At 53.5% G+C, this 25,303-nt stretch overlaps 1 protein-coding gene across 1 annotated transcript; it reads left to right on the forward strand.

The window, feature by feature from the left end:
• The first annotated feature begins 1,840 nt into the window (after positions 1–1,840).
• LOC140629904 (rho GTPase-activating protein 22-like) lies at positions 1,841–16,922 on the forward strand. Its single transcript, XM_072819383.1, has 7 exons — positions 1,841–1,941; positions 5,876–6,145; positions 8,497–8,629; positions 9,502–9,575; positions 10,206–10,327; positions 11,737–12,622; positions 16,391–16,922. The coding sequence occupies exons 1-7, from the start codon at positions 1,841–1,843 to the stop codon at positions 16,617–16,619; spliced, it is 1,815 nt and encodes a 604-aa protein (XP_072675484.1). The 3' UTR covers positions 16,620–16,922.
• Positions 16,923–25,303: the final 8,381 nt, after the last annotated feature.

Raw genomic sequence — 25,303 nt, forward strand, 5'->3', positions numbered from 1 at the left:
CCACGTCTGCACACGCCCCCGCCGCCGTGGGCCTCGGGAAGGGGAAGGCCACGGTGCCCCGCCCGGGCTGGCCACCACCAGGAGGAGAGGGATCCCGCGGACGGGGCCGGCTCGCCCTCGGCAAGACCCTGCGGAGATGGCTGTCCCGGGCGGATGTCAGCCGGGGCTGGTTTCTGTCCCCAGGGCACCTGTGAGGCTGTGGAGTCTCTGGAGCAGGGCCAGGCAGGTGGAGGCTCACCGAGCGGGAAGGGTGGAAGGCCCGAGCAGGGACGACTTCCCAAAGGCCTAACCTCTGGAGGGAGACTAAGAATGTTGCTGTAAGCTGTGTCTTTCCCCCGAGTGTGGCCTAGTCCCCTGCCTGTCCCGCCATCCCCCAACAAGAGGGCCCGGTAGAGCCGAGCAGGCCTGACCCCACTGAGGAATGAGCTCCTCGAGGGAGTCCCACCTGCCCCCTTTCCTCCTGGGGCCTCAGGAGCTGGCAGTGCCATGGCCTTGGGCCGCCTTCCTGGGTCAGGAGAAGGCCACGTGGACCCAGCACCTGCTTCACTGTGCCTGTCGGGGGTAGGCCCTCCTGGGGCTGCTCACAGCTCATGGAACTGCAGAGAAGAGCTCAGAACCCAAGGTCATCAGGGACAGGGGCTGAGCCCGCTGAGCACCTGGCCTGCGGCCCGCGGCTTCCTGCTCCTGCTCCTGCTCCTGCTCCCGCCTGTGATTCCGGGGGAGGAGCGTGGGAGCCGATGTTTGCCAGGGAGAGCTGGCGGCGGAGGCCTGGCCCAGCTCTGAGTCCACCGGCAGGTTCATCCAGAGGAAGCGCAGCCTCTGCCAGTTTCCTCTCCGCGGCAGAGCCCTCGGTACCTGGGGAACAGCGTGGGCCGGGACCTTGAGGAACCTGCACACCGGCTGGGCTTCCAGGGATCTGACAAACCTACTGGAACTGGTTCTTGGCCAGGCTCCCCATCGAGGTGTGCCAGGAGGGCCGAGGGAGGTCAGCGCAGCTCTTCGCAGCCCTGGCTCTGCCAGAGGATCCTGGCTGAGGGAGGCCAGGCTCTGTAGCCTGAGTGCAGGCTGCCTCCAGCAGGAGGACCACCGGGGAGGACGCCCAGGAGGCAGAGCTGCAGTGAGCTCTCCCAGGCCCTCCCCAAAGCATCTGGCCCCAGAGTCTCCTGCAAGGCTTGGCACAGCCCTGCCCTACAGCCCTGCCAGGGATGTGGTGGTGCCTTGGGCAGGGCCTCAGGGCAGCCTCCTAAAAACAGCACGGTCACCCCGGTTTATAGGTGGAGAAACTGAGGCCCCCTCCTTTCCTCGGTAGCTTAGCTGGAACGTACACCCAGACCAGTGCACATTTAGACTCAAATCTTTGTCTTTGTGACCTTCAGTTGTGACCGTCACCTGCTGCCTGGGTCTCCACCCCCACCCCTAGGCCAGCCCTGTCACTGGGCTCAGCACTTGGAGTGCCCTGGGGCAGTGTTGCCATTTCCCAAGCCCCCGAGCAGCATAGAAGGTCAGTGCTCAGCACAGCTGAGGATCCTTGCCTCTTCAGCAGGCTCCCTCACACCCACTCTCCAGCCCCTGCAGTTCCCCATCAGACCCCACCCACATCTGCCCTGGGGCCTCTGCTCACCCACCCTACTCCCACGTGCCTGCTTGGCTGCCTCCCACTAATTCTTGCACCCCAGTCTCAACGTCACCTCCTCCCCCAAATCACCTGTATTTGGAAGCGCCTGGGGTTGTGGACTTCCCGATTCCTGGCTCACAGCCCTGTCTGGGAGGGAGGGTGAGCAGCGATGAGGGTTACCAGGGAGGCCATGGTTGTGCCGGGGTTGGGAGGGGGCTCCTAGAGATGGCGGTGCTGCCAGAGCAGCAGTGGGCCAGCCCTGCAGCAGCCGCCCTCTGTCTGGCCAGCCTGCTTGCCCCATTGCATTTTCCACTACCTAGAACAGGGTAAGGCCTGAGTGCGAGGGTGAGGAAGGGTAGATGGACAGGTAGACAGACAGAGGATGGCAGGTGTCCTGGGGACAGGAGACGGGCAAGCAGAAAGGGCTGCACGGGGTTACCCCAGCTTTGTGGGTCTCTGGAGGAGTTGTAGAATTCTCCTCAGTGTCTCTCTTCCCTGACGGGCCTTCAGTCCCCTGTAAGCCCAGGGGTGGGGAGCACTAACTCTGGATCCTTCACCGTCCTCCCCTCGGTGATCCCCATCCTGCACTAGCTCAGGAAGGACAGGGAGGGGCTCCTGGTGAGGACTGCAGGAGGGCCATCAGAGAGGCCATCAGAGCTGCTCCCAAGGGCTGGTAGGACATTTGCCCAGACTGGAGAGGAAGGAGCTTCCAGGCCGAGGTCTATGCACGGGCCAGAGGCAGGAAGGCAGACGTGTGGCTTAGGGGGCTCAAGTAGTATGTAACGTTGACCAAAGAGGGAGGCGGGCCAGAGGGAGGTGGGCACCCAGGGTGCCGTGCCAGTCGAGCCCCCTCCCCTTTGGGGGACCCTCGGCCCACGTGCGGCTCCCCTCAACATGTCATCTTCCCGCTCACTGAAGGGCCTGGCACTGCCTCAGGTGGTGACGAGATGGTTTCCCGCTCCTACCTTCCGCGATCACCGCCCTGCTCCCTACCTCCCATGCCCACAGGACCCCGGGGCCGTCTGTGCCGTTCAGGTCAAAGCAGAGGGGTGAGGGCCTCCCCCAAGGCAGGCTTGGGCTGGGCGTGAGGTGGCAGGGCCTGGCGAGGACTCGGACCGTGGGGTGTGCTGTCCCGGCCACGGATGGCGGGACGCCGCCCCGTTGCTGTTCAGGGATACCTCCCGGCCTCCGGCCCTGTGGAGTTTTTCAAGAGAAGCTGGAAATCAATTTTTGTATGAAACCTCCTGATTTTAAATAACTCACATTACAGTGGTTTGCACACCAGCTAAACAAGAGCAGTTGAGCGCTGGTGATGGAGCCCTGGGTGAGGGGAGGGGGAACAGGGGTGCTGTGTCCCCAGGGCCAGCACAGGCCGCTCTCAGGCTCGGCAGAGAGGCCAGGACGCTGTTGACTGGCCCGCAGGCCACACCCCTGCGGGCAGGGGCCCCGGGCTCTCCCCCCAGGCCCGGGAGGCAGACAGCTTTGCCTTTCATGTCGCATTATAGTCTCTGCTTAGTGCTGACCATGTCTGTGGGAACTGCCAGTGAAGACTGGAGAAACTTGGGGAACAGGACTGGTGGGTGGATAGTATCCAGGTATCCGGGCATCAGTGTGGGTAAAGAGCAGCACTGTGGCCTAGAACATTCTCTAGGCCTGGAACCAGGCTGCTTGGGTTTGAACCTTGACCCTGCCATGTGCTGAGTGAATTTGGGCATGCTCTTCAACTTGTTTGCCTCTCAGTTTGTCCATCTGAAAAATGGGGATGATGCTGATAGTGACGTGAAAGTAATAGTCCCTAGGTTACAAGCTGCATGAGAATTATAGGCACTGGTGTCTTTGAAGTGCTGAGAGCAGGACCTGGCACCTTGAGTGCCATGTGTTAGCTGTTTTAGTGCCCTCTCCTCACGCATATGCATGCACAGACGTGCACACACAAGTCCACTTGCATGTACACACTTCTCCCTAACGTATTGATGGTATCACTGGATGCATTCTACATGGGCATGTTTTCTAGAAGGGAGAAGTCTCACCACCCCCAGACTCTGTAGGCTTTGTACTTGGGTCGAGCAGGGGGAGAACGAACATTTACTGAGTCCTGCTCTATGCCAGGCACTGTATTAGGAACTGATGTATCTTATTTTAAACTAGCCAGTGTGGGGGGAGCTAAGTAGGTGCCCAGAGTCCTTCCACTGCTCAGTGGTAAGGGAGAGACTGAATGCTCACCTGACTGGCTCACCATCCACATCTCCGGCAGCCACATGCCTGGACAGAATGGAGCTCTGGCATCATGCCCCTGGCACACCCCAGAAGCCACCCTGTGGGGGAAGTCTCTGCGTCATGTGTGCAAGTGGAAGATGTTAGGTATTTGAAAATCCTCATAGAGCTTAGGGCTGGGAGAAGTGTGTTTCTCCTGTTACCATCACTGTGAGAGCGAGAGCTTTATGGTCCTCAGCTACTTCCGCTCTTGGCCTAGGCCGCAAGGAGCCTCTTAGCTGGTTGTATATTTAGTTGTCATAGATCTTCTCAGTCCAGAGTTCCTCTACTTCTTTCTCTCTCCTTTTATCCCTCATTTGCCTCTTGTCCTGTATTAAATGCTCTGGATCTCCTGCTTCCTGTGTTTGTTTGTTTGTTTGTTTGTTTGTTTTTACAAACATTATTGAAATGTAGCATATAAGAAAGTATATAAATCACAAGGGTAGTTTAATGATTTTTTTCAAAGTGAATACAGCTGGATAAGGAGTACCCAGGTCCAGAATCAGAGCACTACCAGCACTCCCGAAGCCCCCTCCGACCCCTTCCAGTCACTGACCCACCAGGGTAACCACATCCTGCTCTGGTGTTGCATGTTACATAGATGGAGTCATGCAGTGTGAACTCTAGGTCTGGCTTCTGCTTGCAGTTATTTTTTAATTTTCAAAAATTCTTTGTGAAATAGAGTTAAATATATCCACTTACATGAGTGTAATAAGCTTAACCTTCCAGCTCCAGACTCCTTCATCTTGTAAAACTGAAACCCTACCCATTAGATAGCAGCTCTCCATCCTGCCCCATCCTCCAGTCCCTGGCAACCACCATTCTCCTTTCCGTCTTTATGAATTCTTATTGTAAGTACTTCACAGAAGCGAAATCATACGGTATTTGTCTTTTTGTGGCTGGCTTATTTCACTTTGACATAATGTTTTTGAGATTCATCCACATTGGAGCATGTGTCAGAGTTTCCTTTTTATTTTAATTCTGAATAGTATTCCATTGTATGTATGTACCACGTTTTGTTTATCCATTTATCTTTTGATAGACACTTGGGTTGTTTCTACCTTTGGCTTTGGTTTGGTTTGGTTTTGTTTAAGCAAGTTCTATACCCAGCCTGGGGCTTGAACTCTTGGCTGTGAGATCAAGAGTCATAGGCTCTACTGACTGAGCCCGCCAAGTGCTCCTACCTTTTGAATATGGCGAATAATGTTCTATGAACATGGATGTAGAAATGTCTGTTCAAGTCTTTGCTTTTGGTTCCTTTGCTTATTTACCTGGATGTGGAATTGCTGGATCATACAGTAATCCTGTTTTACATTTTTGAGGACACTGCCCTGTTTTCCCTAGTGACTGCACCATTTTCATTCCTTTCAACAGTGCACAAGGGCTCCAATCTCTCCACATCCTCACCAATACTTGCTGCTTTCTGATTTGATAGTAGTCATCCTCCCGGGGTGCAAGGTGGTACCTCACTGTGGCTTCACTTGCATTTGCCTAACGATCGGTGATGCTGAGCCACGAGTAAGTTTTCACATCAGTGAGTCATCTGTCTTGTGCGAGCTGCTTGCCATCTGTTCTTATGGTTGTCTGGTTCTGCACAGTATGAGTAGACCATGACATGCCCACTCATTTTACTGCTGATGGGCATCAGGTGGTTTCCCATTTGGACGGATTGCAAAGAATGCCGCTAAGAACATTCTAGGGCACATCTTTTGGGGGACATAGTTCTGGGATCTTAAATGTAAGTCACTCCTGTTTGGAGGTGAGTGTTGTACAGATAAATGAATCAATAAAATGCATAATCCGTGTTCCCTGAGGGCCCTCTGAAAGTTCTTCAGGCTTAGACATATTCCACAGCACAGGATAGGCCCCCTGCCCACTGTCCCCTCCTGCTTGTGGCCCAGGGTCCAGCTGCCTGGTATAGACCCCTCCCTCCAGATCCTCATCTGCTCCCTCAGAAGAGAGACACTTTTGGCCCTGACAGCACCTCCGGCCCCCCATTGTCCAAAGCACCCTTCCCCCACCACTGAGCTGGACAGCTGAGAGTGTGACCAGTTCCTCTCTGTGCCCAGGGATCTTTGGGCAGCGCCTAGAGGACACTGTCCACCATGAGCGGAAGTATGGCCCCCGTCTGGCCCCCCTGCTGGTGGAACAGTGTGTGGACTTCATCCGGGAGCATGGGCTCACCGAGGAGGGGCTCTTCCGCATGCCAGGCCAAGCCAACCTGGTGAGGGACCTGCAGGATTCCTTCGACTGTGGGGAGAAACCACTGTTTGACAGGTGAGCTCCTGAGGGAAAGCAGTAGAGATGGGATCACCGGTCCATTTCCTGCTGTAGGGGCTCCTCCCAGGACACAAGCACCAGGGGGCAGTAAGTTGGCCTCCAGGAAGCCTGGCAGCAAGGTGGTGGTGGCATGGCTCCCCACAGTAGCACCCCCCAGCACCCAACTGTTCCCATGGGCAGAGCATTGGGCACAGAATCAGTGCAGAAGCCCTGGGCCTCCTCTCAGGGATGGATCCTGCCATGGATGAGGCACACTCATGACTATGCAGGCTGTTTCCACAGTGGATGCCTGTAAACCCAACCCAGGCAGGGGAAAAGAAGGGCCTCTGCTGGTTCCATTTGGGACTCTAGACCTTCTGCAGGGCCCCTCTCTCAGCTTCCCACCCTTCAGGCCCCTTCAGTGGCAAGATGGAGCAGCCCCACATTCTCTCAGATACCAGGGGTGGGGAGCCGGTACCTGTCCTATCCCATCACTGGGACTTCCCCATCGAGGGCTGCACTGTGTGGGTAGAGTCAACTTAACTTAGGAGCCCAGGGAGGGCTATGACCAGGGAGGTGGCTCCCTGGGGCCTCTTCTCCCAGACAGGACCCCACCCGTCACAGAGTAGTTTTCATAGAAAGTTCTTCCTGCATCAAGCCAGCCTTGGCCTCTGTTGGAGCATCTCAGCTCTGCCTTCACAGTCACAGATAAGCCCATGGGTTCCTGCTGGCAGCCCTGGCCTTCCCAGCCCTTGTCTTGGGGCAGAACACCCTCAGTCCCTCCAGCCTCTACCAGGACCCATCACTGCAGTGGGCAAGTCTGTCAGTAGATGTACAGCTTGGGACTGCCCCCATTCTGAGGGGAGGTCTGCCCTTAGGAAAGAAGAGATACCAAGGAATGGAAGTGTTATCCAACAGGTGGAGAAACTAAGGCTCTCGGGTTAGCTCCCTCTGTCTGAGTCCCGCCCACAGAAAGGGCAGAAGCTGATTGGGACCCCTGAGCTGTCCTCCCTGCCTGTGCACCCAGCCCCCTTCCACCACATGCTGTGAGCCTGGTCCTGGGGGAGTGAGCGGGACAGGTGACAGCACCTGCCTTAGTGGGGCTCTCAGTCTGGTGGGCATCCACAGAGCTGTGGGCTGCAGAACATTCTCCTTGGGTGCTGGGATAGGGTGCCTGGATTCAGGGCAGGTGTGTGTAGCGGGAGAGGATGGTGAGGAGGGCGTGGTTCAAGGAGTACCAAGAAAAAGCCTTAAGCCACTGTTTAAAAGGAAAGCTCTGCAGTGAGTAGGGAAAGAAGGAGAGGATGAGGAAGTGTGTTTCTAGGCAGGGAGGAAAGAAGGGGAGACAGAATGCTGGGCCAGACTCCCTAGACCAGGGTAGGGCAGAGGATCTGGCTACAGGAACCTGGGGGGCAGAAGGCTGTGGACTGGGGCTGCGGACCCCGGCTGTGGGCCAGGCCTCCCAGGCCCAGGAGTACTGAAAGCTGAGGGCATAGAGGAGGAGCCAGGGTGGGGCTCCAGCTTGAGAAGCCAGAAGGGACCCTAGGGCTTAACTCAGCAAGACCAGCTGTGGACAGCCAAGGCCAGGTGGCACCTTAAGGGCACAGCCGCATTCTCTTGGCCCCAGCCTCATCTTTCCTGAGTTCCTGCCATGAGGAAGATGCAGGCTCAGGGTTTAAATCCAGGGCCCTAGAAAAACATGAAATACCTAGTGCCCAGGTCCATCCAGGAAGGCAAGCTTAGAGGAGGTGCCAAGACCCCAGTTCAGAACCTGAACCCAGAGGCCAATAGGCCCAGGGCTGCTGCTCTTCACTGGGGGAAAGCCAGCTTGGGCAAATCCAAGCTGGGGAGCAGAAAACTGGGGCCTCCGAGTAGACACACAGAGCACTGGGGCGCTGGAAATAGGGTGATGAACATAGACGCCCAGGGTCTATAATGTGCCTAAGAGCCCAGAGGCTGAGAGGGAGGGCCCGACCTCTGAGCTGCCTGGGCCCTAGTGGCCAGGGCTCAGGGACGCCTGCTCTTTCCAGGAGTTCAGCAGGCTAGCATGCCAGGTGCCTTTGCCATGGCCCCTCCCCTTACACTGTGGGCCAGCCTGGGGGTGGGGAGAGAGCAAGCTCAGGCTTCCCATCACCCAGTGCCTGCTTAGAGCGGAGCAGCTCTCATGTTGCCCTGCAGAGGACCCCAGAGGGACCACCAGGCCAGCAGAAAGGGGCCCTTCACTCCTGCCGGTTTCCTGGCTCACTGTACACACACAAACACACACGGACAGGAGAGCAGAGGCTGCCCCTGGGGGAGTGGCACAAGGTGCTGGCCACCCCTGGGGTTCCCTGGTGTCCCAGGCCTCATGCATGTCCCCCTGCCCACAGCACAACAGACGTGCACACGGTGGCCTCTCTGTTGAAGCTCTACCTGCGGGAGCTCCCTGAGCCCGTGGTCCCCTTCGCCAGGTATGAAGACTTCCTTAGCTGTGCCCAGCTGCTCACCAAGGACGAGGGGGAGGTCAGTAGCTCCTGGGGCCCATTCTGGGAAGCGGGTCTGCTGGGAGGCGGGTGTATGGAGCAGGGCACAAACTGACTTTCCTGGCCCATAGATCCTGGCCCACAGCCTGCTCTGTAAGATGGGAGGTCATGAACCTCCTGCTCTGTGAAGGGGGGCCTGGAACATCCTGCTGTCTGCATGTTGTGGGTGGGGGGCAGCTCTGAATGGAGGGGGCTGAGAGCATCCCCTGTCTGCATACGGTCCTCTCTGTGTGCAGACCTCAGTCTCTGGGAAGGACAGGCCGAGTTCCCGTCATGGTTCTGGGTGCCTGGGGCCCAGGTCTGGACCCCCACACAGTAGGGACTCCTCCTACTACCCACCTCAACCTTAGGCTACCCAGGCCAGCCATTGGGTTCAGAAACCACCAGACCCTTCATCTATTTATATCCTGTCTCCTCCCAAAAGAATTTGAGACTACTTCCAGGACAGAGGGCTCCCAGCCTACCATCACCCTCTCCTGCAGGTGCCTTTGGCTGGGCAGGGACTATATGCTGACCTTCTGGCCCTGTGGGAGATGAGGGGTCTTTACCTGGCAAATATTTGTGTCTCCATAAATGTGCTGAGCCCTGGCCCTGCCATTCCTCTTTAGCCCTGCAGAGGCATACCCTTCACATCAGTTCTCCAGAGTAAATCGGCTCCCACAAGATGTCACAAGCCTAGCCTCGCTGCTCCTCTGAGGGAGATGGAGGTGGTGGCACCTTCTGGTCCCCTGAGGCTTGGCTACAGGTCTGGACTCTGATTCCTGCCCCTGCTCCCAGCCCTCCCTCCAGCAAAAGGGCCTTGGAGTCTCCTTGCTGGCCTTTGAAATGCTCTTTTTCTCTTTCAATCCCAAGGGGACTCTGGAGTTGGCTAAACAAGTGAGCAGCCTTCCCCTGGCCAACTACAACCTGCTCAGATATATCTGCAAGTAAGTGAGTAGGGGCAGAGAGCTTCCCTTCCTGCACTTTGGCTCAGTTCCCTTTACAGAGGGGCCCCGGTCATTCTCACACCCCACACCCACCCTCCCCAGGTGTTGCTGGAGCCAGTGAGGGGCATAAAGAACACAGCCCCTATGCCCATGGAGATGACACTCCCCATGGGAGCAGGTGGTGTTCGATAGTTTCCGGTGCATCATTTCTGAAGAGGAGAGATGCACCCTCTGTCCCTGGAGTCCTCTCTGGGTGCCTGTCCCTGTCCCCTCCCTTCAGGGGTCAGCCTCCTGAGCACAACGGCCTAGGCCCAGGTGCTGGGAGCGGGCATGCGTGTGGCCCTCATCTAGCGCCATGCCTGAGGGCTCTGGGCCTTCTGGGGCATCTGCCCCCACTGCAGGCAGGAGAGTCCTGTGTCCTCCCTTGTCCCATTGGCCTCTGCTCTGGATGGCCGCCTCCTGCCCCACAGAGGGGGAAGCTCTGCCCTCTTCTGAGTTTGGCAGGGCAGCTGGCTATGCCCGGCAGCTTGCGGATACCCTTGGATGTGGCTGCGCATGGGCCCGGCAACTCCCAGCGGATCTGGCATCAGCGTTTGCTTCTCTGCCAGCTGCTTCTTCCTTACTGTACAGGTTTCTGGATGAAGTTCAGTCCCACTCAAATGTCAACAAGATGAGCGTCCAGAACCTGGCAACTGTTTTTGGACCTAATATACTTCGGCCACAGATAGAAGACCCAGTAACCATCATGGAAGGTAACGGTGGAGGTGTGCACGGCGGTACCGGGTGCTGCCTGGGTCTGGCCTCCCCTCAGTCCCAGGCGTGTCCTCAGAAGCATCACCCTACATCAGTCCAGCCCAGGGCCCAGCCGGTAGGAAGGGGCTGTGTCCCGGGGACCTGGCAGGAGCCTCTAGACCTCCTCACCACCCCCTCCCCAACCCCATGGGGTCCAGCTATAAAAGCAGAAGGAACTTTGGCCTGTGGATGGGGTCCTTGGGAGCAATTAGAATGGCAGGAGAGGCTGGGGTGGGGGAAAGAGGTCAGCTCCCTTGTCCTTAAATAAACAATGATGTTTTTGTTTCCCTTAAGTAAATGTTATTTAGTTGTCGCTGGCTCCCAGATGTCAGAGCCATTCCCTGGGGGGAGATAATAATAATAGTGATAAAAAATAGCAATAGCAGCTGCTTGGCATTCTTGGGGTGGCACGCTTGCTCAGATCTCCCTGGGACTGTTGAGCCCACTCTCTCACGTTGAGCTCCCAGGTTCTGGGCCTGCCAGGCTGAACAAATGGCCAACAGCAAACACCGAGTTCCTGCTTCACCCATTTTTGTGGCCTAAGGATTCCTTATGTTTTCCAGGACCCTTATAAGGTTACCCCTAGTGGGAGGGCGCACCCGACCACCCCTCCTTCCTTATCACCTGAAAACCTTCCCAGTCTCTGGTCTTTAGTGGAGGGTAATAGGAGGGAACACGGCAAGCAGATAGGTACCATGGTTCCACTGTACTGCCCCCCTTTCATCGCGGACCCCCAAGCCCCTGTGTCAGGCACTACAGGCTGCATCTCAGGGGCTGTGGCCTGGAGAAGAGGTATTGTGTGTGTCACTGTGTGTGTGTGTGTGTGTGTGTGTGTGACAGAGAGAGGGAGAGAGAGAGAGGGAGAGCATGCAGGGGGAGGCAAGGGCAGGTTGTGCATGTTGGGGGCTGCATACATTCATTTGTGAGTTGTGACCGTGTGGATGTGGGATTGTGTGTGTGTGTGTAAGACATCTCTGTCCCTGTCCCAGAGCCTTGTGCCCCCCCAGAATGTGGCCAGCCAGGCACAGCCCTCATTGGCAGTACAGGGGACTGACGTGGTACAGCTGAGAAGGCTGTGGCGTCTAGGTCCTGCTGCTGGCCCGCCCTGCAGCCTCGCTGGGCACAGTGCCCGCCTCTCCCCACACCTGGCCGGGCGGCACAGCGCCTCCTCCGTGTCCAAGGAAGGGGATCCGCGGGCAGGATTCTTCGGGCCGTCTGGGTCTGGAGGACGTGGTGACCGTCCTTTCCTCTGGAGAGGCAGACGGCGAGCTCCTGCTCCTCTCTTGAGGGGCACCCCAGGCTGGGTGTGGTCTAGAGAGCCCGGACTTAAGGCGGCCGCAGCCAGGCCTTCTCACTGTCCTCCTGGCAGGCACTTCTCTGGTCCAGCACCTGATGACTGTCCTGATCCACAGACACAGCCAATTGTTCGCTGCGAGGGCCGAGGAAGGACTGGCCGCCCCGCGTGGGGGCCCACCGTGCGCCGTGAGCTGGGGCTCTGGGGAGGTCCCGGGGGGTGCCCCGCCGGAACCCGGCAGCCCCGGCACCCCAGGCCTGCCGTCGCACAGGACCTCATCTCCGGATGGGGCCACCGTGGCGGCGCTATCCAGGACCTCTCCTACGGGCCTGGGTGGCCGAGGCAGCCCTGTCGCCACCAGCCCTGGGAAGAGGGTGCAGACTCTGCCCAGCTGGAAGTCCTCCTCCCGGCAGTCGGGGTCCCGTCCGGGGAGCCCGAAGGGGGGCGCCTCATCCCTGGAGGGGCCCATCATCTCCGGAGGGAACCGGCTCGCGGACGGGCTGTCCTCTCTGCGCGGCCCCCGCCGGGCCTCTGCGGGAGAGCGGCTCAAGGGCTGCAGCTCTGCGCAGAGACTGTCCACCTACGACAACGTGCCCCCGCCCGGCGGCCCGGCTCCCGGCACGGCCTGGTCGGGGGCCTCCTCTGACGAGGCGGCGGCCGGGGGCTCGGTGGGCAGCTGCGCGGCCTGCGGGGCCAGCGACTCGGCCGCCCGCAGCCCCCCGCACGCCGAGGGGGCCCCCGAGCCCCGCGCCGCCGCCAGCAGCAGGGGGGACCGCCGGGCTCCGGAGCTGGGCCGTGGCCGGGACGAGGCGGGCGCCCGCGGCGGCGGCGGCGAGCCCAGCGACCCAGGCGGCCCGACCCAGGACTACGCCCGCTGCTCCGAGGCTCTCCGGGGCCTGGTCGCGGAGCTCAGGGCACAGCTGTGCCGGCAGAGGACCGAGTACGACACGAGTATCAAAAGGTAAAGGGCTGCGGCCCCGGGGCGAGTGCGAGGCTGGCGCCCCCCGGGCCGGGCAGGGCCCTCGTGGTCGTCGGCCTCCGGTCGCGTCTCCGGTTCTGAGAGAAAGCCTCCCCGAGGCGAGGCTCAGAGCAGCCGGCCCCTGGAAGCCTCTTTTCTGGGGGAAGCCCCCAGGACAGGGCTGGGAATGGAGGGGCAGGGTCCTCTGTCTGCAGCAGCTCGGGAGCCACAGGGCCGGGCGTGCACTCAGAGCTCCACAACGCCTGCCGCCTGCCGAGGGAGCCAGCGAGTCACAGCCTCCGCCTGCGCTGCTCAGAGCACCTTTACCACAGAGACGCAGCATGGGAGTCCCCGTGTGGCCTTCAGGCAGGAGGCGGGCCCCCTGAGGTGTGCATGGACCCCAGGAAGTGCCCGCGTGCACTGGTGTCCTCGCTGGCTGACCGTGGTTGGGCCTGATATGCAATGAGGGCTCCTTCCAGGATTCTAAGCCCAATTTCCCATGAGGAGGGAGCTGGCTGTGCTGAGCCCTGCCCTCCTACCTTCCCTGGCCACAGGAGGATGCCTTGTGCCACATGCTGAGCCTTGCAAGCTTGTTCACAGATGGCCCTAGTTTGATCCTTCCAGCCTCCCTGGGAGGAAGGTGTTTTCCAGCTCTGAGGCACCAGGTTCTCCAAGGTTACCAGCAGGGCCTGCACTGGCCAGTGTGCAGTGCTTCCGCCACCATCTCAGGCTTCCATCCCTGGCCCCAGCTATCTGACCTATAAATCAGGCCCCACCCACTGGCAGAAGGTGTTAGTGGGCTCTGAGGTCCTCTTTTCCCCCATCAGACAGTGGAGGTAGAGGGGGGTTCCTGCTCCTAACTCTGAGCCTGATATTTCTAAGGGAGTAGGAGTGGCAGCATTTGGTCTTTTTGTTCTGCAGGAGGTCAGGTCAGGGAGGGTCATGGCAGGTGATACCTGAGCCAGGAGTTGCAGGACCAGTAGGAATGGGCTGAGCAAGGAGGAGGAAAGACACCACATGAGTAAAACTGAGGTATACAGTTAGGTGGAAACCTCACAAATGTGAGCATTGGGTTGGAATTTACCAGGCAGAGGGAACAGTGGAACATCCTGCAGATACAGAGGAAGATGATGACAGACCTGAAGATGAGCTCACAGACAAAAACTACAGAATACATGGGAAATGTTACTAGGTGAAGGCTGTCCTCACATAGCCTCAGAGGAAGTCAGAACCAACTTCTCACTTCCTTAGCTATTTGTGGACCAACTTGAGCTTCTAGTTCTTTGACCTGCTAAGAAGCTTGACTTCTCAGGGGAAAATGCAGTGTTGTTTCATGGAGGGCTCTGGATAAGACTGCCTAGGGCTAGGTCCCTGTCCACTGTGTATTGGCCGAGCATCCCAGGCAGGCTCTCTGACCCCAGTGTGTACTGGCCAAGTGTCTGCCTGGGCAGGCTCTCTGGGCTCCGGTGACCTCACCCATTTGTCATGAGGATTAAGTGCCACAGTAGATGAGAGTGTTCAGCACAGGACCTGGTGCATCCAGAGTGCTCAGGAAGCTTTTGCTGCTCACATAACCTCCTGCTTCATGGGTTGGAGATAAGCTAAAGCTCTCAGAGGCAAAAGGGTGGAAGGAACAGCCCTTGTAGCATCCTCACTAGGTCATGTTGTCATCCTGATTGGAGGGGTGGTCGAGGGAGAGAAGAGTCTGTGTGAGCGTAAGAAAGACTGGAGCCTCACCAGTGGGTCTTTGGGGAATACGGCTGCACATATGGAGTCAGTCAGCACTGGGTCTGTCTAGTGGTTTGGGAGAAACCAGCTTTCTGCCCTGCCTCCCAGGACTCAGAACCCTTCCCCTGTGCCAAATCCTGTATTCCCAAAGAGAATCCACTGAGTGTCTGTGATGTGCAGATACTGTACTAGACACAGGGGACACAAGCCAAGACCAAAACTGATCAAAACCTTTGCCCTCATTCTTAATTTGGTGGTGCTTGGGAGTTGGGGGTGGAGAGAGACTGTAAGCAAGATAGATTTTAAAAATGCATGGTGTGTTAGAAGGTTAGATAAAGGAAGAGAACACAGCAGGGTGAAGGGAAGGGGGGCATGGGGAGTGAGGGTCGGAAGGCAATGCTGGGATAGAGGGAAGGCCAGGTGCAGAAGCCCGGGGGTTGTGGCCAGGAGAGGCAGGTAGAAGAGAGTGGGGACGAGGGGAGTGTGAGAAAGGGGGTCGAGGGCACAGGGTGGGGCTCCAGGCTAGACATGTGGGTATCATGGACCTAAGGGGCAGCAGTCGAGATGGGGAGAAGAGCCAGATTATCAATGTATTTGGAAGTTTTTCCTAATTGGTCCGATGTGGGGGTGAAAGAACTGACTTAAGGGACAATATTTTTGTCTTGGCGGAGTAACTGGAAGAAGATGTTCACTGAGTGGGACACCAGGGCTGCAGAAGTGGCTTGGAGAAGGATCAGGAGCTATCTGTGGACCTGTTAAGGTGCAGTGCTTATGAGGTTTCTGAGTGGAGTTGAGGGAGATGGAGGCTGTGAGGGGTTGCCAGCGTGTAAATGATGCTTTGAGTCTGGAGACTGGGTGAGGTCATACGAAGACCCACATAGAGAAGCAGACGGGTAGCCCAGGCCTGAGCTTGAGAGCACCAGGGCAGAGGAATGAGCAATGAGGGGTCTGTGGAGAGGTTCTTCTGATGGCATGTCTTGTGCTCCCCAGACGGAGGGCTGGGGTGCAGGGAGCTTTCCTGCCTTCTTCGTGCTTTGTGTTCAATGCTTGAGGGTGGAGGCCTGGGCTTCCTCCTGGACAGGCTGGGGAATGGATATTTACTCCACGTACAAGTAACAGGTGTTGTGCTGTGTGCTCCTGGTTCTTCTTCGTCCATAGTAGCGGTAGCTCTTGGGGGGAGGGTTGGCACCTGTATTTTTTCAGAAAAGACACCAGAACTCAGAGCAGCCCATGTTGCTTCATAAATAGCCAGCCTGGGGCTCACACTGCCGTATGTTGGCTCCCAGGGGCTGGGCTCAGCGTGCCCCAGAGGCCTCATAGGATGTAGTCATCTGGTCGAAAAGACGGATGGGCCAACCTTGGCACAGCATGGTGTCAACATCCGTAGCAGCATGTCTGCGGTGGCATAAGAAACACTAATGTGGCCTCCTGGGGAGGATCCAGAGAAGTATCACCGAGGGTGAGACATCTGAGCTGGGGCATGAAGGACAAGGAAGAGTGGAGGTGACAACCCTAATGGAGTCGCGGTGTCTGGCTGGGACCTGGGGGGCCATGGGAGGTGGGGCAACCAGAGGAAGGCCGGAGCACTAGGAGCCTCGCAGAAGAGCAAAGGCACGGGGACAGTTTCCTACTTCCCTCTCCATTTGGGGACCGGTCCTGTTTTCTGCCAGCCGGCAGTCCATTCCTCTGTGGACGGTTGGCTGGGTGGGAGGGTGGCAGACTTTATATTTTAGCAAGGACTCAGAGAGGTCTCCAGCCTCAAGTGCCAAAGGGCTAGATGCTCACGCTGGCATTTCTGGATCACAGGCTGAGGGGAGGTCCCCTGGGGGTGAGGCCTGTTGGCTCGAGGGTCAGTGCCAGGGTCCTGTGAGGAGCTGATGAGGCCTACAGGGCCCATCCCAGAGCCAGGTCTCAGCTTGTGCTCATCTTTCACCACCATGGGCCGCCTGACCAGCTCCTTTGGAAGGAGTGCATGCAGGTACATGTTTCCTGAAACCCAGCCAGCCAAAGGCTAAATCAGTGTCTTTCTTCTTCATTTTAAAGACTTGAAGAAGGTAGTGCCAGCCTGAGGAAACAAATGTCACGGCTAGAAGAAGAACTGGACCAAGAAAGGAAAAAGCACACAATGCTGGAAATAAAGCTGAGGAACTCAGAGCGGGCACGGGAAGATGCAGAGAAGAGGAACCAGCTGCTGCAGAAGGAAATGGAGGAGTTTTTTTCAACCTTGGGAAGCCTGACTGTTGGGGCAAAAGGTGACAAAGCCCAAAAGTGAAGATGTGGAAAGAGCTCCCTCCCACAGCAGTGCTTGCCTGCCTCAGGAGGAGCCACAAACCCCTGCAGCTTGGACCTGGGCTTCAGGGGTGCCAGGAGCTCTGGAGCCAGTGGAGAGAGGAGTCCTGACACCCCCAGGGGGACTGTTGGGAGCCCAAGCCCCATGTGGGATCTGGATGCTGCTCCGACCATGCAGGGCCTGGTAGGTGTCAGAGGGGACAATCCCGTGACCACCAAAGCACCTGGGATCAGAGTAGCCCACTGGGAACATTTTGCATTCTTTATTAAATTTGCTGTCATGGCACGATGTCTGGATGCCTGACTCCTTTATGGTCATGCAGAATGGGTGTTACCAAGTTGCTCACAGAGTCGGAAGTCCTCGGGGTGTCCCACAGTGGAATGGCCTTACGAAGCTCTGAGGAATACCCAGTGTGATCACAGTCACTGAAGCTGGATTGATGCAAATCTACGTTTTGCTCCATACTCCCTGTGCCCAGGGCAGGACAGTTTTCCTGTCAGTTCTTCCTTCCCCCGCTGAGCCACCTGGGCCTGTGCAGCTGGCAGCTGGTCTGGAATTCCTCACAAGCCTTCCACCATGGCCTGCTTGCTTTTGCTTCACCCCATATCTGCTCCAGGGCTAGAGCCTATGAGGCAGAGCTCAGCATGGCACTGTACAGCTCACTTCTGCACCTGGGTCTGTGCGGGGGAGCAAGGCATGTGTACAAAGGAAAAGGGAGCCATGGGGATGGGACGTGCCGGTTCTCTGTCCTCCCGGGGCCCCACGAGCTGGGCCCTGTTTCTCTCCACACTTCCCTCGGGCTAGTACTAGTCCCGCTCCCTTCCATGCCCATTTTACCTTCCTTCTCCAGCTCATCCCCAGACTTGGGTCAGCTCCATTAGGCCAGACCCTATAAGAAAGTCTACCTGGCCACCACAGCACATGTACTGGCCTGGGCCAGAGCTCCTAGGGTTGGGATTTAGGGAGCAACAAAGGAGTGGCCTCAGAGCAGACTGGGCTGGTGTTCCTTCACTTGCTCCTGCTCATAGTGTCCTTACCTATCACCTCTTGCTACCCTGAACACTAAAGTGCCCCAATTTCTGATCACTATCTCGGGAAAAGTCCCTCAGGCCCAACCATCCATCTACCTACAGTCAAGTATACACTGTTGCACTGATGCTTTAAATGCCAGGCTATTGGTGCTTCCAAGAAGAGCTGGCTTCATACCGTGAGGTATAAGCCCACATGCCCAAGTTGGCTAGTAACTTCCATAGCGGTGAGGCAGGCTGACCACAGGCCACCTGTGGTCTTACCAACCAGGAAGCCAGATGCCTGCCAAGGGCACCCAGCAGCATCAGCCATCAAGAGTTCTCTTGGGGAACTGTGAGGAGGGAGGGGGTCAGTGGAGACCAATACCCAGATCTACTGTCAGGCAATCTACTAGCAGATGATTTGGGTGACCGGCTTCCCCAGAAGGTAAAATATTGCTCTCCTCTCTATTCAAGGAGAAAGAGAAAGAAATTGAAGGGACTGATTCCTCAACAAGATAGGAGTTGGCCCCATCTCAGGGGAGAAACTGAGGCTAGGACAAGATCAGTGGGAACACCCGTGTATTCTCATGGTCCTGGGATCCCTTACCACAGTCCCGGGATTCTGCCCACATTGACTTGGAGAGGAACACTGCTAGGCTATCAAAGGAGCGGGAAGACAAAAGGGGTTTCACATGATGAAAAGGAAGGTTGCCAGGCTGCTTTCAGCCCTTCAGACTGGCAAGGCTCAGCTTCCAGCCGAGGCCAAAACCAGCTCATGAACCCTGTCTGCCACCTGCTGGTGGAAGTAGGATCTGCAAGTGCGATTCTTCTCTGAAAATCAGCCAACATCCAGTAGAAGTTCTGTCCTCCAGTTCTCACTTAACCAGCACTTTCCATTCGATTTGTAAAGCCTATGGCCTTCTGCCTGTAAAGCACACTCAGCACCAGGGCCGATGGGCTTTGGCCCAGTTCTCTGTCTCTATCCACTCAGGTTCTCCCTGAGTTAATTTCAACAACCTATTTCCAAACTGTTTCAAGTTGTACCTATTTAGTGTAATGACAGCATTTCATATTAAGCAAACCAATGAGTTACAAATGTGAAAACATAAGAAATTAATGTTTTGAAGACTCCTGATTTTTTTTGGATGCTTTAGAAAGAGAAAAGGTAAGTTGCAAAAAAAATTGTTGAATTATGGATAAATCAACCATGCAATAGTTGAAAATTAGCAAAAATCTAGCATTCTGCTCTCAGATTACTTCAGAAGTGTCTTAAAATGTGTGTTTTGCTTTTAAAACCAAAACTGGAAATTATAAGTGTCATACTCAAAAACAAAAAAAGAATTGGTTTAATAAGACTCACAAAAGTTTTTTTTTTTAAGAGTAGTTTTTAGCGTGTGTGTGAGAGAGAGACAGACAGACAGACATTCCTTATTTTAGCTGGCTGTTGAATACTGGACTAGGCATAACCACTGCATACTCCACACTGTTAAAAGGGCTTTGGAATGGAGTCCATGTATCCTTGTTCCCAGGCCTGTGGACAGTAAATGGAGTCACTAACAGTAACAACATGTTTCACTGACTCCCTTTCCTTTTGATTCAGGGCCCCAGCCCCCTGGAAAGGTCTCCCAATATCCTATGTGGTGCTGTCATAAAGGAACAATTTCTAATTTATATGACCTCACAGCTAAGTAGATATGATAGTGTTACTGCCTCTTACACTCTTGTATCCACCAAGAGCCACCACCTTTGCCAGAAATCTCTGCCCTTCCTACTAAGCCCACTGCTACCACTTCCATACTCCAAGAAGCCCTGTGACAGCTGGACTTAGGAGGTGCCAAAATTGTATTGTGGTTGGTAAGAAAGGAGAGATAAAACCACAGAAAGCTTCTTGGCATAAAACAAAGAACTTGGGCCAGTTCTGTGCAGCTGGAAGACACTGGGGAAGTTCAGCTGTGTGGGTCTCTGTTCCTTCATGTCTAAAATGAGGATAACCTCAGAGAATGGTTGCTGTGCCAGCAAGTCTAAGCACCTTACATGTGATTAGGTGACATTATTTTCTGTACTGTTAGAACCTAGTACTTTGGAAGCACAGAGAAGTTAAGGACCTGGACCACAACCATACACAAGTCGGTGAAGGAGTCAGGCTCCCATCCCAGGGAGTCTTTTTTTTTTTTTTTTAATTATTTATTTATTTATGATAGTCACACACAGAGAGAGAGAGAGAGAGAGAGAGAGGCAGAGACACAGGCAGAAGGAGAAACAGGCTCCATGCACCGGGAGCCTGACGTGGGATTTGATCCCGGGTCTCCAGGATCGCGCCCTGGGCCAAAGGCAGGCGCTAAACCGCTGCGCCACCCAGGGATCCCCCATCCCAGGGAGTCTTAATTAAGAGCCTGTATTCTTAGTTACTCATTCAAATTGAAAAGATGCTGGCTTGAAAGTTTTAAAACATTACACCAATCTTTAATTTAAATGAGGTTTGTGCACAGGATGCAAAATGACTGCTATGAGATCTCTAAATCAGAGGGCAGAGGTCAGGGAAGGCACCCTGATAGATTTGACACCTGAACGGTTTTGTATGCTGATGTGTGTAGCTAGAGCAAAAAAGGTGTGTGTATGTGTGACAGAGAGAGAAACAGAGAAACAGAGGTGGGGGAGGATGGAGCACTAGAGAAGGTGGCAAGGATCTAGTCACAGGGGGTGGGATATGCTATTAGCCTTTATGCTTTAGGAGAGAATTTCCCTGCTGCATATTATGTCCACTGTAGAAATCCACAGGCTTTTCATTTATATGGCGATACAGGGAACAAGACCTAGGTCATGGCTTTCATAGAATTTATGATGTAAGATAGACCATAAGTTTAAAAAGAAGACAACAGGCCCCAAATGCAGTCATTCAAACTAAGCCACACATCACAGACCCAAGACTTAACAGTTAGAGCTTTCCCAGGAACGAACGGAATCTTAAACCAGTCCATCGGTAATCATCTGGTCAGTACTAGTTAGGTCATCTAGACCCCAACTGTCCCCTGTAAGAAAGTAACCTTACAATAACCAACTTGCTTTTTTCTAATTTCCTGCTCCCTCTGCCTATAGTAATTTTTCATTTTGTACAGCTCCTCCGAGTTCCTTTCTATGTTAGACTCAATTCTGCCCAATATTTATGAATCATTGAATAAAGTCATTAAGATCTCAATTTACAAAAAAAAAAAGACCTAAATTTACTCAGTTGAATTGTGCTTTTTTCCTTTTTTAACAGACATACACATAAAAAAGATACATTCAGATTTTAAGACGTGCTCTAAAAAAAGGGATCCCAGGGCTGCATTTTAGGCAGTTTGGTCCGGAAGTCCTGAGAAGGTGAATCTGAAGACGGAAGGACAGACAGGGCAGCCATGCAACCAGACGGCTGTAGGCAGAAGAAAAAGAGCTGTAGAAGTTTGCATGAGTGATGGCACCAGTGTCGGCATGGTGGGTCACAGGGCAGGAGGCAGGAAAGGCCAGACACTAGAGCCTTGTCACTCAAGGTAGAGTTATTTTAAGGGAGGTAGAAAAGCATTTGAAGGCTTTAAATCAATGGACATGAATTGGCTTGTATCCCAACAAGGCTCTTTGGGCCACTGGTGGAGAGTGGAGAACTTTGGTGGGGGTGACAGGAAGTGGCTGCAGAGAAGCTAGTCCAGGAACTGAGGTCCAGCCCGAGTATAGTAGAGTGACAGGTCAGAAACTAGATAGGAATGGTCTGAAGACTGAATGAGGGATGAAGGGAAGGCACTGTGCCCAGATCAATCTCTACAGAAGTCCTGATGTGAAGAGGAGCAGAAAAATAGGGTAGCAAAGCGAAAGGGGGTGAGAGTGCCTTTTAAGGACGGGAATTACTAGAGCATGTTTGCTGCTAAGAATAATTCAGTAGAGAGGGAAAGATAATGATGAAGAAATGAAGGTGATAATGAGAAGTCTGAAAAAAGATGCAAGAAGGTGGAAGTGTTGGCCTCCGAGACAAGAAGTGGGAGGCCAGAGGCCAGAGACTAAACACACACTAAAGTCTTTCAAGAGTCCTGAAAAATGAACATGCTCGCCTTTAAGTAGCAGCCCCGTAACTTACTTGAACAGGAAAACCTTTATTGGCATAGAACTTCTCAGTCTTCCCTCTGTAACCACTGGAGAGCAGAGTGCTTACAAAGTAAACACGGAGTCAGACTGCCCAGATTCAGACCCCCGCCCCACCACAGGTCAGTCAAGGAGCCCTGAGCACATTACTTAGGGTCGCTGTGCCTCAGTTTGAGGGGAGAACAGTTCTTACCAAAGTGGCAAAAACTCTGTGAGCTCATACAAAGCACCGAATGCCTGGCATGGGGTAAGCACTCAATGAATCTTGCTACTAATTCAACAGAGAGCCAGCTAGAATTGGTACTAGTTACTGAGTCACTGAAGGGTTGTAGGAAGGGCAGAGGCAGGATCATTACTTGGGCTGCACCATCTGCCCCTCTACTTCCTCATCTCTGTCTTCCTTTAGAGGTCTCCTGGGGTCATCCTGGTTCCCTTCTCTCATAGTAACCACCTGGGGCTTGGCCGGCCTCATTCTTGATGTGCCCTGCATCCCATCTGTCACTGCTCTTGTGGAGAGTTGGGTATTTGTTTAGGTCTCTAAGGCAGCTGATAATGGATGGAGGGGGGACATATAAGAGTCATCTCAGAAAGCTTGTAAGAAAACCATCTCCCTCATGGTTCTAATTCTATTTGAGAATCACCTTTTCCCTCTCACCTCTTCTGGGAAAACAGGAGCCTCAGAGAGTTTAGGCAACTTGCTGTAGGTGAGGCAACTAGTGTGAAGCCAGGGTTCCACTTTAGGTATCGGAGCCCAAGCTCACACTACTACAGTAATTTCAGAGTGCTATATGTGGTTTCCTTAGGACACATTTTGAGGATCATGAATATTGCATTCCAGAGGACAGAAACAGCATAGATGTAGGCCCTAGCCATTAATTTACCCAGCCCAACATTTATTGAATGCCTACCTCCCAGGCATTACCTAGGAGTTAGGACAGGTTCTTCCATCCAAGGGCTTCCAGAATGAAGCATCTAAAAGAGAACACAGGGTACCTCACAGAACAATATTAAAAGGCAGACAACATGCCTGTCTTATAAGACATTATATCCTGTGGAAAAAAGTGGGAAGTGAACAAATGAATAAAATGAGTTAGCAAGCAAGCACTGGCTATGTGAAAGAAAAAGTCACCGCAGGGAAAGCTCATCAGAGAATTATCTGAGCTAGGTCTTAGGCAATGAGGAGTTAAAATAGGCAAATGCAGGAGTAAGCAACCGAGGCATTGTACACAGAGATGCCATGGTGGAGGTTCAGCTGGAATGAGGTGAACAGTGGGAATGTTACATGAACTAGAACCAAAACAAAATGTTTATCTGTTCTAATTCTTAAAAAAAAAAAAAAAAAAAGGTGGGGGGATGCCAGGGTGGCTCAGGGCATGATCCTAGAGTCGTGGGATCGAGTCCCATGTTGGGCTCCCTGCATGGAGCCTGCTTCTCCCTCTGCCTATATCTCTACCTCTCTTTGGGTGTCTCTCATGGATAAATAAAATATTTTTAAAATATCAGTATTGGTTTTTGGGGCATTTCTCTCAAATGATGAATTATTACCAACCAAAGGGTGGGACTACTTGGGATATAAAAAATTACTTGAAGGTCAGAGCATACAGAAGTTCTCAGGTGGGAGTCAATACACAATTGCTCCTTTGCTCCTGGATACTTCTCTACATTAAACCATTTCTATTCCTTTCCAAAGTTAAAGTCAGCAATTCCATTTGCTTACACTGATTACTTTTATAAAAGTATATGAAGTCATCATTATAGTAGCCCTGTGAGACCATCTCCCATCCTTATGTGACAAAGAAGCGCCAGGCTCACCAAAATTGAGACTTATCCAAGATTGCCCAAATTCGCCATCTTGAGCTCAGGCTAACCTGGATTCACAGGATTCAATAGGTCCCACCCTCTCTGGAACCTTGTCTTGTCAACACACATGCTTTTTAGTTCCTCTTTTTTCAGTTGTCTGACCTTTCAGTCTTTTTCCTCAAGACATGTCGTGATTCTCTGTATTTCCTGCCAACTTCTAAAGTCCTCGTTACTGTTTCACCACTCACTGGATCCTTAGCAAACAGAACTATGCCCCCACCTATCCAGGTAACTAAGTCTTACATATATTACCCAACAGGAATCCCTTTTCTTCTGTCCACAAAATGATACTAATGGAAATGGGTTTATGAGTCATACAGGCAGATGATGCAGACCTCACGATGGAAGAGACTGGAGAGGTGTACAGGCAGTAAAGGAGAAATTACTCCTTTCCCTCCCATCCTGAAACAAAGTGGCAAGCTGATGCCATACCTGATGTATGTTCCATCATGGTCTCTTCAAACTATGATGAACAAACTGGAAAATAGACTGGATATGCTTTCCCTGCACAACCACTTGTGTGCTGCCAAATCCTTAGGGCTCATCCCCAAATGCTACTCTTGGCCATTTTGCCCAGCTAATGGCAACCTGAGTCCTCTCCTTCCTTTATTGTTCAAAAAGGATCTCAGCTCTCTCAGCTATCTTTGGCTGCCCAGTCACCAGTCTCCACCGCCAGTCTAACCAGCTTACTCCCACTATCCATGTACCTCCTAAAACAAAGGTCTGGTCACATTACTCTTCCCCACAAACTACAAATTCCTACTGCCTTTAAAATGAAGACAATTCCTCCAAATGTTTCAAGTCTTTCAGACTTATCTGTCATATTCTCCTCCTAGACCACATTCATGCCAGGCCATTCCACATTCCTTGCCCATGCACACACTTTTAAACCTCCTTGCCTTTCCCTTAACCTGGGATTACCCTTCCTTATACCAAGGCTCAAAAAATGCCTCCTCTGCAAAATTCTCATTTCATCTGATCAATCCCTGTGTTCCTTCAGCATGGTTCTTGTTCCTCTTCACAAGAGTATTTCAATCAGGCTGACCAGACTGTCATCCATTTTTGTATCTTTCCTTACCCCAGCTTCCAACTTAGGATCTTAGACATAAATGGATTCACCAGTTGACAAAATTAAATGTTGGAAGTCCAGCATTAACAAGGCATATTTTAAGTATTTTAGTTTCAAATGAAGTCCACAGATTCATTAGCTGTAAAGTTAATTCATTAGCTGTAAAGCTAAAACAAGTTTAAACCACAAAATCAGTACAAATCAATTTTTACTTACATGAAGTCAATGCACCTTTTAAGGTACAATACTAAAATAAATGGAGTACTTAGATTAACAAGGACGAACTATTCCCCTTTTATTTAGTGTCACTGGGGTATTACATCACTGGGGTATCAGAACTGGATACTGGATACCAACTGGTGGTGGATACTGACTCAACGCTTTAATGTCTTCTTCTGCCACCCACTGTCTTCCCGGAGGCCTCTCCAGTGACTGTGATAAAACAGATTGCATGCACCAACTTGGCAACCCCATCAGCTGATGGAGCAGCAGTGATCAGGTTAAAGACCTCCTTCCAGTCCTGTCCTCAGAGCAGGAGGTTTGAGTGCAGGCCAGGGTTGGGGATAGCATGGCTAAGATGGTTTTCTGGAGCAAGAGTTGAGTAAAGATAGAGGAGT

Source organism: Canis lupus, unplaced genomic scaffold (assembly GCF_048164855.1).
Source record: "Canis lupus baileyi unplaced genomic scaffold, mCanLup2.hap1 Scaffold_347, whole genome shotgun sequence".
NCBI lineage: Eukaryota > Metazoa > Chordata > Mammalia > Carnivora > Canidae > Canis > Canis lupus.

Excerpts from the sequence above, each read along its gene's own strand:
- LOC140629904 (XM_072819383.1), top strand. The coding sequence starts at position 1,841 with ATGGCGGTGCTGCCAGAGCAGCAGTGGGCCAGCCCTGCAGCAGCCGCC. Across the intron at positions 6,146-8,496 it reads GAGAAACCACTGTTTGACAG|CACAACAGACGTGCACACGG; the intron begins GTGAGCTCCTGA and ends CCCTGCCCACAG. Across the intron at positions 9,576-10,205 it reads CTGCTCAGATATATCTGCAA|GTTTCTGGATGAAGTTCAGT; the intron begins GTAAGTGAGTAG and ends CTTACTGTACAG.